Below are 15,776 nucleotides of genomic sequence, written 5' to 3' on the forward strand. Positions count from 1 at the left end.
GGAACTGTATGTACCAGGTAGATATGGGTTCACTATAGATATACTGTGTAATAAGTAATTTGCTAAATGTTCCTTGTGAAAGAGCTCTTCATCTTGCTTCATTGAAGAGTGGTTAGCAGCAGTTATATTTCTCTCCCTGGGAAATTTGGGGAAAGGCAACCTATGTTTTTGGACTTTGCATATTAAAGAATCTCTCTCCATATAAGGTAAGTGAGTTCTGTAGAACTTTCAGATGCCAACTTTGTTCTGTTTGTAAATGTTTAGCAGTCTATGCAGATATCTGAGACTTGTGAAAGCAGTGCAGTTCCTGAACTGACATACACTTTTATCCTGGTCCATGCAATCTGGGGACAGTTTGTTCGAGTTTAAGGATCATTCAATTTATTGTCTGAACCCTTTCTCAATGGGATTTACGTGAAGCTAAAAACCTGGTTGTGGTGAAGCCTGTTTACTCTGTTTTCTGCTGTTTATACTGCCTGAACCACTTGACATTCGCTGTGCAGGCAGTGAATGAGTAGTGTAGGAACTTTATACATTCACAATCTCCAGGGTAAGAACCCATGAGAAGAGTTCACAAGTACCCTAACTACTAATTTGTTATATCAGTGCCAACCAATAAAAAGCAATAAATTAATCCAGGGTTACCCAAACCCTGGCGCCACATGCGTCCCGTGAGGCCTCTCAATGCGTCCCGCAGGGAGCCCCCAGTCTCCAATGAGCCTCTGGCCCTCTGGAGATTTGTTGGAGCCCGCACTGGCCTGACACAGCTGCTCTCAGCATGAGGGCGACTGTTTGACCTCTCGCATGAGCTGTGGGATGAGGGCTTCCTCCATTACTTACTGTTTCACGTCTGTAAAACATGAATGATGCAGTAGTGGCAGCAAAGGAAAGGCCAGCCTTGTTTTGTGCAAGGCCTTTTATAGGCCTTGAGCTATTGCAAGACCTTCATTCATTCATATAAGTTCATCTTTAATATATTCATTTATGTAAACTTATGTGAATTTATTCAAATTTGAAATGTAAATTAATTCCCCCCCCCCCGACACAGTGTCAGAGAGATGATGTGGCCCTCCTGCCAAAAACTTGGACACCCCTGGATTAATCTATTGATTCAAGATAAAAGATTAGATTGAATTAACCCATATAGTATCCAGTGAAGCCATTTTATTTAGATTCAGCTTATTTGGATCGTAATGTGCTATGACAGGTATATGAATGTGTCTTGTATCCTGAATTCTTCTGTTAATTATGTTGATGGGGGTTGTACCTTCATAACAACTGAAAATAAAAATGAGTGCAACAACAGTATTTTTACAGAAAAAAGTCATTGGCATCATTTATTTTATCAAGTATCTAGCAATAACAATTTTTTGTAAGCACACTGAAAGTAAATTGGTGGTCTAAAGGAGAAACAGTCTTATTATGACTTTCTCCCTTTAGCTCTCTTTGGGCTCCTTTCAGTACCATCTAAAGAACATGGTTAGCATTAAAGTGCTTAGTATTCACAGACTTGTAAGTATCATTTTAAGCTTAGATGCTTCCTTAAGCTTAAGGAAAATCCTTTTAGACTCTTCTGTTAGATGTATGGCTTATATTTAGAGTAGTAGGTCAAATAAAGCAAGGCTCTGTTACGTCAGATTTCAGTAAGCCCATTCTATAAAAGGAAATAGTCCAAGTTCTTAACCCACAGAGATCAGTAGCTCCCTATTCTGTGAAAAGGCATAGGCATTTTGAAAGAGTTGCTGTAACTTTGGAGATGTTTACTGAAATGTGTATTTAGAGTAGAAATGTCATTTTTAGGGAATCTAGAAACAGCAAAGCTGAGAGCGTGCTACGGAGGATGGACACCAAGGAGGCTGTGTTGGGGAGAGAAAGAAAGAAAAATGAGGTAGATCAAAAGTAGATGGCGATTGTTGAATCTTGGGATGTGTATTCACAGGCTGGATGTTGAATCTTGGGATGTGGGAGGTCACTTGAATGAGATAATCAGTAAAGAGAAAAAATAATTTTAAAATGTTTTTAATTATGATTGACACATACTTCTGATCTTGTCCTCAGTTGGCCTATTTTAATTATGTAGGTAACATGGTCTAAGAGTAGGAGTTATTTTGAAGAATGCAATGTGGATTTAAATATCCAAGTAATTGCTTTTGGTCCGTGTTCTAGATGCAAGACAAGTTGTAATGTATAGGCACTATTGTTTTAAAGCGATCCTTCTGGACTGTGTTTAAGGGAAAAGGGGATTCATAATACATTTTACATACTGTCAATGGGAAAATAACTTTAATCAGCCATAATTCCTTGGGTATTCTTTTATGTAATCAAATTGTTCTTGTTCATAGCAACATGAACCGTGAAGACCGGAATGCGCTGCGTATTAAAGAAAGAGAGAGACGTAATCAAGAAATTCAGCAGGGTGAAGAAGCATTTCCACCTAATTCTCCTCTCTTTGCTGAACCATATAAAGTTGTAAGTGCTGAGTTGGTTTTTTTTAAAAAAAAATACAGTGTTTAACCACTTTTCAGGTTGAGGTGGTTGGAGGTTTTCTTCAGTCAGACTTTAGTAGTACTATGTACTTGCATGAAGATACCATGAATAAGTAGTTTCTACAGCAGTTCAATTTTTACACCTGCAACAATCCTGTGATGTAGGACAGTATTCATAAAGAACTAGAACGTGAAACAGACTTGTACCCTGTTCTCTAAATGCAAGTAAAGTAGAATGGTGATGTTTTAATGTTTTAATTTTTTCTAATATTGTATTTCTTATTGTTAGCTGACTTGAGTTCCCTTTGGTGTGGGAGAAGAAGGGCAGGATAAAAATACTGTAAACAAAAAAAATAAATGATTATTTTGAGTATTTTTTAAAGTACTTTGTGTTGAAATACAGATGCACTAGAATTAGATGCACTGTAAATATGTGTTGTGGATTCAGTATATCAACCTTTTTAAAAAGAGTGATTTAAAGATCTCAGTTCTATGAGTGGATAAAGTGGAATGTCACTACTCATGTTATCCACATATGAAATTTGTTGGTAGCTAAATAGTCTAAAATAGTAATTTTAATTCTTATTGCATGTAGCAAAAGAATGATTCAAGATGTAAGCATTTCTGAGCTTTATGGCAAATATATTCAGTAGACAATAAGAAGGCTTTCTGTAAATAATAGGTTAGGTCATAATATTTTTAGTGTGTGGTGGTTCCTTCTGTGTAACAGGTTCGTTATGATTGAAGCTAATCTGCATTGTTGATGCAGTTAAACATCTAATTAGTCAAGAGTAAAATTGAAAACCAAACTATAAGCCAGGGCTTTTCAAACTGGGGCGTTGTGACACCCCAGCCTGTGGGCCCTGGCCTTAGCTCCCTTAAGGGGCGGGGAAAACCTGGAGGCAGGGAGGCAGCAGCATGATTCCCAGGATCGCGCTGCTCAGGGGGGCTGCAGGGGCTTGGGTGCACTTACCCAAGCCTCTTGCAGCCTCCCGGGGGGGGTGCAGGGAGCCCTGCGCGACCTTCAGCAGTGCTCGCCGCAGCAGTGAAAGTAAAAGTGGAGTGATCAAGCCCTGCCTCTGCTAAAGCGGAAGTGGAGCGCGATCGTGCTCCTGGGGATTGCACCACTGCCTTCCCCCTGCTGCCACAAGCACTTAGTGGCTCTCAAACTCTCCCAGTGAGTTTGAGAACCACTACTATAAGTAGCTAGGAAGACTAGGTTACAGAAAATTGTTGGTTTGATAAACCTAGGCTTTTGTGTGCTTGTTTTGTTTGAAGTACTGGCTCTTTTTAATCAGTTTCTATACATCCCTTTGTAGATTGGTCAAAGGTCAGTGTTGGAAGTTTTTGTAGTTCTGTGCCATTTAGATTTGTATTAAAGAAGAATCCCAGAATTTGAAAGTTTGCTCCCTGTTATAGGAAAATGGGCATTCCTGACATTATGGGAATGTCCTCATGCCCCTGATGAGATAGTCACCTGACTAACAAAGGGTCAAGGCTGACCGTTTAGTGTGTTAAGTGTGTTTATGTTTATTGGACATGTACTGTAATAACGTTATTATTATAGACTGTCTTTTCAACATGCCTTGTAGTTAACAACTCATCTATGTCATAAAACAGTAGTTTGTGGTCTTACCATTATTTGGCTTGAAGTGTATCAAGTCTGTGACATAAGTATCAGACAGGCTGGTGAAGGGGTTTTTGGTTTGTTTTGGGGGCTTCTAAACCATTTACACTTACCTCTAAGACTGCTGCTAGAGATGATTAAATATATGTAGTGGATTCCGCAGTATTCTCCTGTTCAACTTCATAAATTGCCAACTTTTCCTGTAATCTGGCAATGTGGTGGGGAACTAGCACCCCACAATTGCCAATCCAGAGGGGCTTGGTGGAGAGGGGAGCAACAAGATGCAGATACTCTTCCTTGTCTCTCTTCGCTGGTATGTCACCCTTTGCCAGGTGTAAGGAGAAAGGGAAAAAGAGGTACATGCACAACAGGCAAGGGAAGTAAGGCACAATCAGGTGGTTTACCCACCTTGGTGGTGGTTCTTTAAAAACCACTTCAGATATTTGAGACAGCATTTGTCAGAGTACAGTTTGCAGTATTCCATACAGGTGGGCTTGAGCAATGTAGGTTGTTATAGAAAGCTGGTTTGTGTTTCTCCCAAGAGGAACGGACCTTTATATGAGCTGAACATCACTGAAAGGATCAACTCATGAAACTAATTCTTAATCTTCACATTTTTTTTTAAATGGAGATGAATGGGAATGTCGAAATGGGAAAAGGAAATATTCTCTTTTAAAATTTTAATTAAACTCATTTTTAGGCTTTTATTCTGTTTCTTTTTTAAAATGAGGTAATGTAAGCTTGCTGAGCTGCATGTAAAATGCATGCATGATGGAGGGAGGGAGAGTCCTGAAAGTAAAGAAAGAAGCACAATTCAAACTACTAAAAGTAACCAGATAAGTGGCAGATCTCTGTATTTTTGAAGGGCCTTGTTAAAGGATAAACTCTTGTCTGTGTATTTGGGAAAGCGTACTGCAGTTGTTGAGTTTCTGTTCATTGAGAAACTTTCAAATAACTTCCCTTTCAAATAACTTTAGCACTAGAGTTTTCACTGCTTTAAAGGCTGGAGTTTTTTTCCCTCCCTGAAATGTACATTTTAAGTTGAAAATTTCCAGCTGTTTTTTTTTCTGACACGATACTTTTAGAGCTTTCAAAGTAAAGCAAAAATAGCTTGAGAAAGACAGCAGGCTTTTTCACTGTAAACCCAAGGCCATTCAAATCCTAAATGAATGTAGCATGTTGAAGGATCTCAAAGGGAGAGATCATGAGTCTTGGAAATAGTGAGCTTACCTATTTATTCTATACACAGTCAGCCAGCACAAGGAATGAGGAACCATGTATCTTACACATTGAAGCACCTCCCAGAGCAGCAGATTGTCTCTTGACTACTTTGTTCAATTGAGATGTCCACGAAATAATGGTGGTAGTGAACACAGAATTGGTCCTTATGTGTAGTACTTGGGATGATAAACACAACTGTGTTTTTTTTCTTTCAGCCATGGCTGATATGTAATTTCAAGTGCAGATTGAACATAACTACAGCAGATACTCGCCTATGTCAGTCTTACAGATACGTCGAGGGCAGGTTTGAGCCCCAAATCATGAATCTTCAGTGACCCTCGGATAAGTTGGGGACTTAGGGGGGTGTCTGACTTTAGTTTTTTCTGATTTTTACCCGAAGCCTGATCCTGAAAAATAACCTACTGGTAATTGTTACCTAAGAACTGTACAACCTCTAATTTATTAAAAATATAGTGAAAGATCATAAGATACATTTTTATTCTTTAACTTTTTAAATTCTGATCTTCACAACCTTTTTGTAGGCACTATTCAGTGCACTGTAAACAACATACCAGTAGAGCGGTGGTTCCCAACCTGAGGTACTTATATACCCAGGGGCACTTGACAAGACCGAAGTAGTGCTCCAGAATGCCTTATATGGCCAGCAAGGCAGGGAAGGAGGTAGCTAGTTGGTGAAAGCCCCACTAATAGCTAATTTTTGGTGCTCAATTCATGTATGAATCAGTGATTGAAAACCAGCACAGGAAAAAAACTGAAACATAATATGAAAAGTGATAAATCATCAAGAATTACTCAGGACACTTCTGGCGCAAAGCAGTGCAAGGCATAGTCTTCAGTTCTTCAAACAGATAAAGAGAAAATACTGTGATGAATACATGAAGTATGAGTTTTCATATGGAGAAGATGAGGGCTTATATTATTCATATTAATTACAAACATTTAGCTAATATGAGGGGTACAATTTATAGAAGTGGGCTGCCAAGAGGTATGCAAATGAAAAAGCCACTGCAGGAGCCACTGCAGGAGAATCCTTCTTTAAGGTGCCTGGTACCTTAAGCCAGAGACTCTACATATAACATACAACTTAGAACACATAACTGGGAGCTTGCAATTCAATTCACAGCAGAGAAACAAGCAACAAGGAATGACTAAGCAAGTGCAGCTACACATAGTTGCAACCCTATTTACTCAGAAGTAGACCCATTGCTTTAATGGCTGTTATTCTTACACCCATTCTTACAGCCTCCTTGAGTCCCTTTGGGGAGAAAGGCAGGGTAAAAATAAAGTTGTTGTTATTATTATTATTATTAAGCAATGGCGCCCTGAATTGTAGCCTGGAACTTTGTTTTAAATGGAAATGAGGATGACATCCGGGTGTTTAAAAAAAGAGATGTCTGCAGACTTGCTTGATTTCAGTGGAAGCCTTTAGCCCTTTTCTCAGGAATGGAATAAAAGGTTAACTTTGGCTGGAACTTGCCAGGGAGGTTACCATGGAGATTAACAACCTTCTATCTCTGCATTGCTTCTCTGGTGCCTCCAGTTACTTGAAAAACCCTGACCCCTGAGTGACATTGGAGATAAGGTGAGGTGATGATATAAACTTGATATATTGGCAGAAATTTCTTGCCCTATAGGCGAGTATCTACAGTATATATCTGGCTCCTGATTTATACAGTTAACCATCCTTATCCACAGGTTCCGCACCCATAGATTTGTTTCAACCTGCAACTGGAGCTTAAGAGACCTCCCTGGTGTGATTGGAAGTGTTTTTTGCTTGCAAATGGGAGGGCTTCTGAGGCACAGGGAGACTACATGTGACCTCCTGGTGTCTCTGAAGACTCTCCAGAGGCTTCTGAGAAGCACTTCCAGTTTACTGAAAACTGGAAGTGCTTCTGGGAGTCCCTTCTGAGGTGCAAGGAGTTAATGCGTGGCCTTTCTGCACCTCAGAAGTCCTCTCAAAGGCCTCTGAGGCCCTTCTGGTTTGCTGCAAAAATGGGAGTGCCTCTTCAGAGCCTGACGGAGACCTTCTGAAGCACAGAGATGCCAAGCACTGCCTCCCCGCACCTCAGAACACCTCTGGACGTCACTGGAAGACCCTTCCAGTTGCACCCAGGGGTCCTCTCAGGTCCCCCTTGCAGATTAGAATATCTGCAGATTTCTGTATCCGTGGGGGGTCCTGGAATGGATCCCCTATGGATAGTGAGGGCCCACTGTACAATATGTTGTAAAATTGTAAAGAATGTATCTTTTTGACCATCCTAAAGGAAAGAAGAGCTTTCACAGGAGCGAGGTGGCTTATAATTTAATAAAGAAGCAACCATTTATCTTTAGAAGGGACGACCATCTTCAATAATTTCATCATGAAATTTGGTGATATGGAATATTCCTGGTGTCTCTAATTTTTTTGACTGATTGTGGTAGCTAAGCCAAAATTTCTGGTAGCTATGACCTGTTTCATTCCAATACTATGGTTACCTTCTTGAACATATGCCCCACTGTGTTTAATGAGATTACCCCCAAGTAACTGCAGTCCTATGCATATTGTAGGAGTAATTCCCATCCAACTCACTGCTTCTAACGGGCAAACTATGTGCCAGTTTTGTGTGCATACTGGAAGGGAAAGCTGTCGTCGTGGTCTTTCTTAAAATTTGATGTATGGAAGCGGGAGCCATTTTTGTCTATGAGTTTTTTCTGTTGCAGGTGCTTTGATCTTCAAGTCCTAAAAGCATTATAACCTGTATCAGTTCATCAGTGAAAACATGCAGCTTTCTTTTGTGTATGAGTATTGGTTGGATGGAGTGGTTCACAAGGCAACCTTAACTTAGGTGCAAAGGAAAGTCCAACTAACATTTCATTTGGTTTTAGAAAATGTGTAGTTAACTAGCAAAAAATAGCAAATAGAAACCCTAGCAAACAAATTTGCTAACATCCACATGTATGCGGTCTTAAAAGTTAAATTGTGTATTACCTTACGAATATATTGTGTCTTGAATGACCTTTTGCATTACTCATTTTCTTCATTTACACAGACCAGCAAAGAAGATAAATTATCAAGCCGTATCCAAAGCATGCTTGGAAACTATGATGAAATGAACGATCTAATCGGTGACCGGTCACTCCAGAAGCTTGTTGCAATTCCAAAACAAACAGTCCCATCTACTGCAGATGAAAAAGCAAACCAAAGTTTCTTTGGTGATCAGAGACACAATACTAGCTCTCATCAGAGCAGCAAATGGACACCTGTAGGTCCAGCGCCAAGCACTTCTTCCCAGTCACAGAAGCGATCTTCAGGTTTACAGAGTGGACATGGTGGCCAACGCAATAGTGGCAACAGTGCTAGCAGTAGTGGGCAGAGGCATGACCGTGACTCGTATGGCAGTAGTGGCAGTAGCAGCAGCCGTAAAAAAACCCAGCATGGATCAGAACACTCAAAATCCCGTTCTTCCAGCCCTGGAAAACCTTCTGCTGTTTCATCTGTAAACCCCAGCCATTCCAGATCTCATGGAAATGATCATCACAACAAGGAACACCAACGCTCCAAATCTCCCCGAGACCCTGATGCTAATTGGGACTCACCTTCCCGTGTACCTTCATTTTCTAGTGGTCAGCATTCTAGCCAGTCTTTTCCTCCTTCACTCATGTCTAAATCTAGTACAATGTTGCAGAAGCCCACTGCCTATGTAAGACCCATGGATGGTCAGGAGTCCATGGAACCAAAGCTACCTTCTGAACACTACAGTAGCCAGACTCATGGCAACAACATGAATGAGTTGAAACCTAGTAGCAAAGCACATCTAACAAAGCTCAAAATTCCCTCTCAGCCACTTGATGTAAGTTGTGTCTCTTTTTTTTAGTGGTTATGGAGCAGGGTGGGTGACCGTGTACTTACTGTAAAAAATTAACTTGAATTATTCTGTGAATAAGAGACATTTGTATTGAAATCTCAGGAAATCAGCTGGATGTAACGCTCACTTTTTCCCTTCTTTCCATTCTTTCTTTGCTGAGAGAATTATGGCCTTTGATTTGCTGCTATTATACTAGGCGTTTAGTAGCAGAAATGTGCTGATTAGGCTCTCCTGATAGGTTGCTTGCATAACAAAGCATTGGTTGTTTTAAAATAAGGCTCAAATAACTTGAAATGCACACAACTAATTATGTCATCTTACGTAGGTCAACACACATTTTGCTGCTTTAAAAATTAGACCTATACTTGGGGCACTCATTCAAAAAATGCCGTCTAGTTTTGGAGATACAGCATAGCCTTGTTAGTAAATGGTTCAAGCAACTTCCTCGTGGCTTTCATGGCTTCCTCACGAGGAATGTATAAACCATTCATTTACAAGGCTATGCCATATCTCCAAAATGTGCTAGGGCAAAGCTCATGCCATTTTTGGAATCAGCATCCCAAATTCATTTAAAACAACCATAAATTTTGGTTTTCAGACCCTTAATTTCACAGGCCTATGTTATTTTTAATGTTGATCTTTGTTAGATTATCGCTTTAGTGGCCTTATGCTCATCGTAGTAGAAGATAGTTTAATAACAGTGGCACAGTAACAAATGTACATGAGTGGAAAAAAAAGAATTAGACATGAAAACTGGATTTCACAGCATATTTCTAATACAGTGATTTTCAGCCAGTGTGTTGAAGCATATTTGATGTGCTGCAAATGCTCTGTAAGTGTGCTGCGCGAGTTTGGGGGAAGATCATTTATTAGTAGGGGAATGTTAGCCCCTCATTGACAATGTGGTTTTTTATCATCAAAAAACTGATTGTTTTCTGTGACAATTTTTAGCACCTTATCACTGTGCCATGAGATGAAAAAGGTTGAAAGTCATTGTTCTAATATGTCCTGTGAACGTTTTTTGAAAATGACAAATATGTTGCTTAAGTCTATTATTTTCCTTATACTTTATAGGTTGGATCCTAACCTTGTGCATCTTGAACACAAGTCTTTGTAGGAATGAATTCATGGAGTGCACATGGTCAGGATCCTACTCTGTATGCAACTAACAAATTGCATTCTCATTGGGTGGAGCTTCATGCTTTAAGAAGTTATGTGCCTCAGTTTTAAAATGAGGTTACAGTTCTGTTACTTCAACTAGAATGAATTTCTGAAATGAAATGAAAAAGGGTATCTTGACAATTTGAATTTTAGTAAATTATTTTTAGTAGGGTCTCAGTATGAAATCTGGAACTCCCATCTTTTTGTACGCATCAAAGACTATTTGCTCTTTGTACCTTAATATCAGTTTCTTTTGTGTACCAGTTTTGGATGGAAAACCTGAATTTAGTAATTTTACCGACACTGTTTTTCTAGAAGTCTTAAAACATTGAAATAGAATAAACTGTTTAAATTCTGAATATTGGTTTGTAGGCTTCGGCATCTGGTGACATGAGCAGTGTGGATGAAATTTTAAAAGTAAGTTAATACCCTTGTTCTGAGTTTGCTCGCAAAATATTTAGTGTGCTTAGTGTTTTTCTTTTCTTAATTTATTCAAAATAGATTGTATTAGGGCCTAATACATTGCCAGATAATTCTTAGATATTTGATTGAATACTCTTGTAGGAAAATCATACTTTTATATTTGTTAGCAATTAAATGGTTAGTTCAGTAATTTATTCCTTAGTTATTTATTAATCTTTAGAATGTAATTTTTGTTTTACTTAAAAAGTAATACTTATCAATTTTTTAAAATTCTCTGAAGCAAAGGCCCCAAAACTGGGTATTGTGATGCGCCAGGGCAAAGCAGTGAGTGTCCAGGGTTATTGTGGGCTGCAGAACATCCAAGCTGCTTGGCATTGCAAGTGATCACAGAGTGGGCTCTGCTCCGCTCAGTGAAGGTCACATGTGATGTAGTATGGGCTCACACACTATAAAAATCAGTTTTACACTAATTTTTCAGTGTTTTTTCCAGACCTGGAAGTAAGTGCCGATGACATCGTCACATCTCATATCTTCACATCATTGGCACTTAGTTCTGGGTTTTGCGACCAGCAGGAGCAGGGCATTGCGGGCCCAGTAAGTTTGGGAACTACTGATCTAAACTAATTGGTTGTTGTTGAGCTGTAGTATTTGAATACTTTAGTTATGTCTTTTTGATTTGCGTTTTCATAGAACTAATTATTTTGGGTATGCTTGGTTTGTTTTGACTACAGGAGATGACACACATTTGGCCTCCACCATTGACTGCTATACACACGCCTTGCAAAACTGAACCTTCAAAGTTTCCATTCCCAACAAAGGTCAGTATGTAGTGCAAATACTAACATAACTGTACACAGAAACTGAGTGTTGCTACAATTAGGAAATCACCTTTTGTGCATCATGAAATATATAATGTGTGGGATCCATAGTGATGCTTGCAGAAAGCATTTTAGGGAAGCAGTGTCCTGTCATGTTCTACCATTAGTAGAAGAGGATTTTTTTTTTCAGTTGTTCAGGGTGTAGCACAGTGCAGTGTTGTCATCAGGGGCTGCAGCAGCAGGAGTGTTGATGCTGTGATGTTGCACAGTGTCACCTCTGGGTTCTCCATGAGGAGATGGTGCTTATCAAAGGCCAGACCAAGAAGCCAGTGTGCTAAGCACGAAGAGGAGGTGACCATGGCAGCAGCGGCTTTTTGGTCTGGCTGCTGTCCCCCCATCCCCTGGAGGCTTTCATTGAGCCTGTGGGGGAAGGAGGGAGTGCAGCAGCCAGATCGTGAAGCCACCAAACATAAAAAGGTGAGCATAGTGGCCACGATGGCTAGTGCCAGTGCTGCCTCTCCCACTACCCTTTCTGACCTGGTACCTGGGGCGAACTGTCCCTCCATCCCCACTTTGCTATCCACTGGTATACTGAACTGGTACAATACATTGCACAGTGTCTTATGCAACAAGAACTATGACTCTGGAGCAGAGGTAATTTTCTCCCCATAACAACCTTGCAAAACATCCTTTTGTTCGTACATGAGCATTTTTGCTTGTGGAAGACACCTCTAGATACCACTCACTATTATTCATTTCAGCATTTTGCATTCTTTGTATTGGTATCAATGTATTTTTGTGCTGTTGCAACTTGTTCTGGCTTTGTTGTTTTTTAATCCTGGTTGCCTTTTATATTGAACTTGAATTTTTGTTCTTAATCCTCATCTCTGCTCAAATCTAGAACAAATTTGCATATCCTTCCTAGTGATAATCATTTCTTGCATTTCGAACATTAGGTCATAAATTGTTCACATTCTTTTCCTGTTGGGAAGCTCCAGCTATGTTGTTTCATACAAGATATGATGTACATTCTTTATAGAATGCGCTTAAAAACTTGTGTAACCAGTTTAGTATGGGAGATATAGGGCTAATGGTGAAGTGTATAAGCAGCAGCTATTTTATGGAACTTCAAGCAGGTGGCTGAATTGGTTCCTAATATACAGTATTCCTCTTTTTCTTGGGTAAAGTCTGCCTCTGATACCCTGTCAGTGATCTCTTTGCTTATTGTAGTTATAAAAAAATACATAAATGCCAGTGTCCGGCAAGAGTTCCCAAGTATGTTGTAGCATATTTGGGGTGGAAGGACACTTCTTAAATTTTTTAAAATATATATTTGCTATCCTTTTTATTCAGGTAAAATCTCAGTTTTTATATTATAGTGAATGCTTCCCCTGTTTAAGAGAGTTTGTATTATGAAAAAGCAGTAATATATATGACTCAGCCTCTTTGCTTGATTTCATAAAATCTTTTTGAAAACTTATCAGAGAGAGAGAGAGAGAGAGAATAGCATGTTAACTTTGGTGTGTTCCTTCAATAACATGTTTTAACTTATCAAAGAGAGAGAGAGAGAACAGCATGTTAACTTTGGTGTGTTCCTTCAATAACATGTTTTAACTTATTACCAAGAGAACAAACATGACAGGTTTGCACCTTCCTTTCTGCTTGATTACCTTGAAGCTTAGACAAAGATTTTTGGCAATTACAGAAATGTCTTATTTGTGTTTAAGGCTAACCTCCCATTTTATTACTTCTTATTGTCTCTGTTATGTTAACTTAATTTAGCTACTGCAGACTGCATTTCCCAAAGTGATCTTACATGGTTTCTCATTGTATTAGCCCACTTCAGACACTGTATATTGAATTCTTCCTATGAGGGATATGTGAGAAAGTCTTGTGTTCATTGGTTCCATGTAATCAAGTAGGAATACAATGTATGCTTAAACTGCCTCATTCAAATTTGTAAATTACGATGTGCCTACAGCATGTAAAAATTGCATCCTGAAGGGAAGTTTTTGTGATAAAACGCTTTTCTCCCTCTTTCATGCCATTTTGATGTTCCATAAATGATTGATATAGGCATGTATTACAAGGCCGGGTAGTACTATTTTTCACAGGCTAGTACTTTTATGGGTCTACTTGTAAGGTTGACCTAGTTTGTAGATTGGTGCGCATGGTTTGATGCTTTGCAACAAATTGAGCATAAAAATGAATTTTCTGATAACATGTGGGAGCAATTTTTGTTTTCATATTATCACTCATGAGGAGGAATAATGAATGTCCTTTTTGTACTATTGCCTGGCCTTTAAAAAAAGATCCTACCAACAACATTCCTGTTTAAATTCAGCTTCAATACAATGTTGGCAGGCACTGAATTGCCTCTATTGCTAAGCAAAACAGTTTAAAATCTCGCTATCTTGTTTTAAGTCTCACTACCTTGTTTTAACTTCCAGGAACTTGAAAATGAAATTCTTTTCCACTACTCTTTCTTGAAGCAACCACTGTTGGATCTGGTTTTCCATGAATATTTGGATTTGTAGACAATTATTTTTTAAAACAGAGGAAAAGTAAAGTATTTGTGCAAGAATTTTAGTCTCAGTTTACAGACAGACAATAACAAAGACTGCTCATGCAGAAGTATTAGTAGAAACTATACCACTGATGTTAATTGTTTCTGGAGAATTCACACTACACAAGCACTGCAGTCATTATAACTTGTCTATGGAGAGTTATCTAAGAGTGTTTAGGTGCTGCTTGAGAGGCAGAACCTACATAGCTAGTTCCCACTCACATTGGTATCACTGCTGGTATTAACTCTTGCAAGGGAGCGTTACCATGTCCAGTGACTTTGTCATCAATATCATGCCTATAAGAGTTATTCATTGGAGATAGAATTCCACTGTTTCATTAACCTAGACATGTGTGTTCTAGATTAATGAAGATGAGCATCACTGGGGCTATTATACTTGCTAGGGAAAAGATCTAATGAAAGTGTTCTTGGAAATGCCCTTGAGTAAGATCTGAAAATTGAAATGTGTTTGGCTGCTTAAGATTTTTATGTTGTCATAATTCATTATTTTCCTTCCGCAGCAACTTCATACTTTTTTACCCTTTTCAATTTTTTAAATGTGTGCTCCCTCATTTGTATCTGCATGGTGGCCAGGAAGCTTGACTGTACATTAACTTTTTAAGGAAATTTAGTTTCTTATGATTCTTGCCATGGGGTGACTTCATGTATTTTGTTAAGAGATTTATATGCAGTTTTATATCTAGAAGATATTTCAAAGTGGTTTATAGTGCAGTAAAATTAAAATAACTTAAATAAAAGCATTGACTTATACCCAACACTAATCAGATGTAGTGTTCTGTACCACCTCTGATTTCCAAACAGTTCATAGCCCCATATAGAATGCATTGCAGTAGTTTATTTTAGGAGTCAGTGAGGCTGCAGTCCTTATCTTGGGAGCAAATCCCATTTAACTCAGTGGAACTTCTAATTAAACATGCGTAGAATTGTGCTATAAGACATGAATGTCAGAGGTTAAGTCTCATGTCTTCCCGGAGAAGCACAGATGGTATACCAACTGAAACTGGTAAAAGCGATCTGGAGTCACAGCTGTCACCTGAGAATCTAGAAGTAAAGTTGGCTCCAATATTATTCCCAAGCTTGGACATGATCTTTCAAGGAGAGTGCAAGCCTGTTCTAAACAGGCTTTCCCCCTTGCATCTAACCCCGTTGAGTTGCCCACTATTATCACCTCTGTTTTGTCTGGACTGACCTTAAATTTATTCATTCTCATCTACTTCATTGCATGCCTGAGCACAAGTTCTGGGACATTGCTGCTTTTGATTGACAATTTTAATGAGTGAGATATAAAAGACCCTTCGTTATAAGAAACCAAAGCTAGGTTTTCAGAATCCTGTTGATGACAGATTCAGATAGGCTTGCAGTCACTTGCAGTTTCTAAGTATGAACTTTTTGAAAAATGTAATGATCAGAGTTCAGCATGACCAAAGTGTTTCTTCTTTCAGTACATACTTTTGAACAGATAAGTAACTTCTTTTGTTCTTGTAGGAAACACAGCAGTCTAATTTTGGCACTGGAGAACAAAGTAAGTATATTAATCGTTTGTGTGTGTATCAAGTTCTGGATCTATTCCTGTTTTAGGATTTGCAC

The 15,776-nt window shown here is 38.9% G+C and overlaps 1 protein-coding gene across 2 annotated transcripts in view; it reads left to right on the forward strand.

Annotated features, from left to right (window-relative positions):
* Positions 1–15,776, forward strand: part of AFF4 (ALF transcription elongation factor 4) — a 68,347-nt gene that overhangs the window by 18,491 nt on the left and 34,080 nt on the right. The window contains exons 2-7 of one of the 2 annotated variants that reach the window (XM_066613684.1): positions 1,801–1,888; positions 2,343–2,469; positions 8,385–9,185; positions 10,734–10,778; positions 11,516–11,602; positions 15,675–15,711. In XM_066613684.1, coding sequence (XP_066469781.1) covers positions 1,884–1,888; positions 2,343–2,469; positions 8,385–9,185; positions 10,734–10,778; positions 11,516–11,602; positions 15,675–15,711 — 1,102 coding nt within the window. In that variant the 5' untranslated portion in view covers positions 1,801–1,883. The remainder of the gene's footprint in view (positions 1–1,800; positions 1,889–2,342; positions 2,470–8,384; positions 9,186–10,733; positions 10,779–11,515; positions 11,603–15,674; positions 15,712–15,776) is intronic. The other variant, XM_066613685.1, reaches the window with a different exon arrangement.

The sequence above is a fragment of the Tiliqua scincoides genome, chromosome 2 (genome assembly GCF_035046505.1).
Source record: "Tiliqua scincoides isolate rTilSci1 chromosome 2, rTilSci1.hap2, whole genome shotgun sequence".
In the NCBI taxonomy this organism is placed as follows: Eukaryota; Metazoa; Chordata; class Lepidosauria; order Squamata; family Scincidae; genus Tiliqua; species Tiliqua scincoides.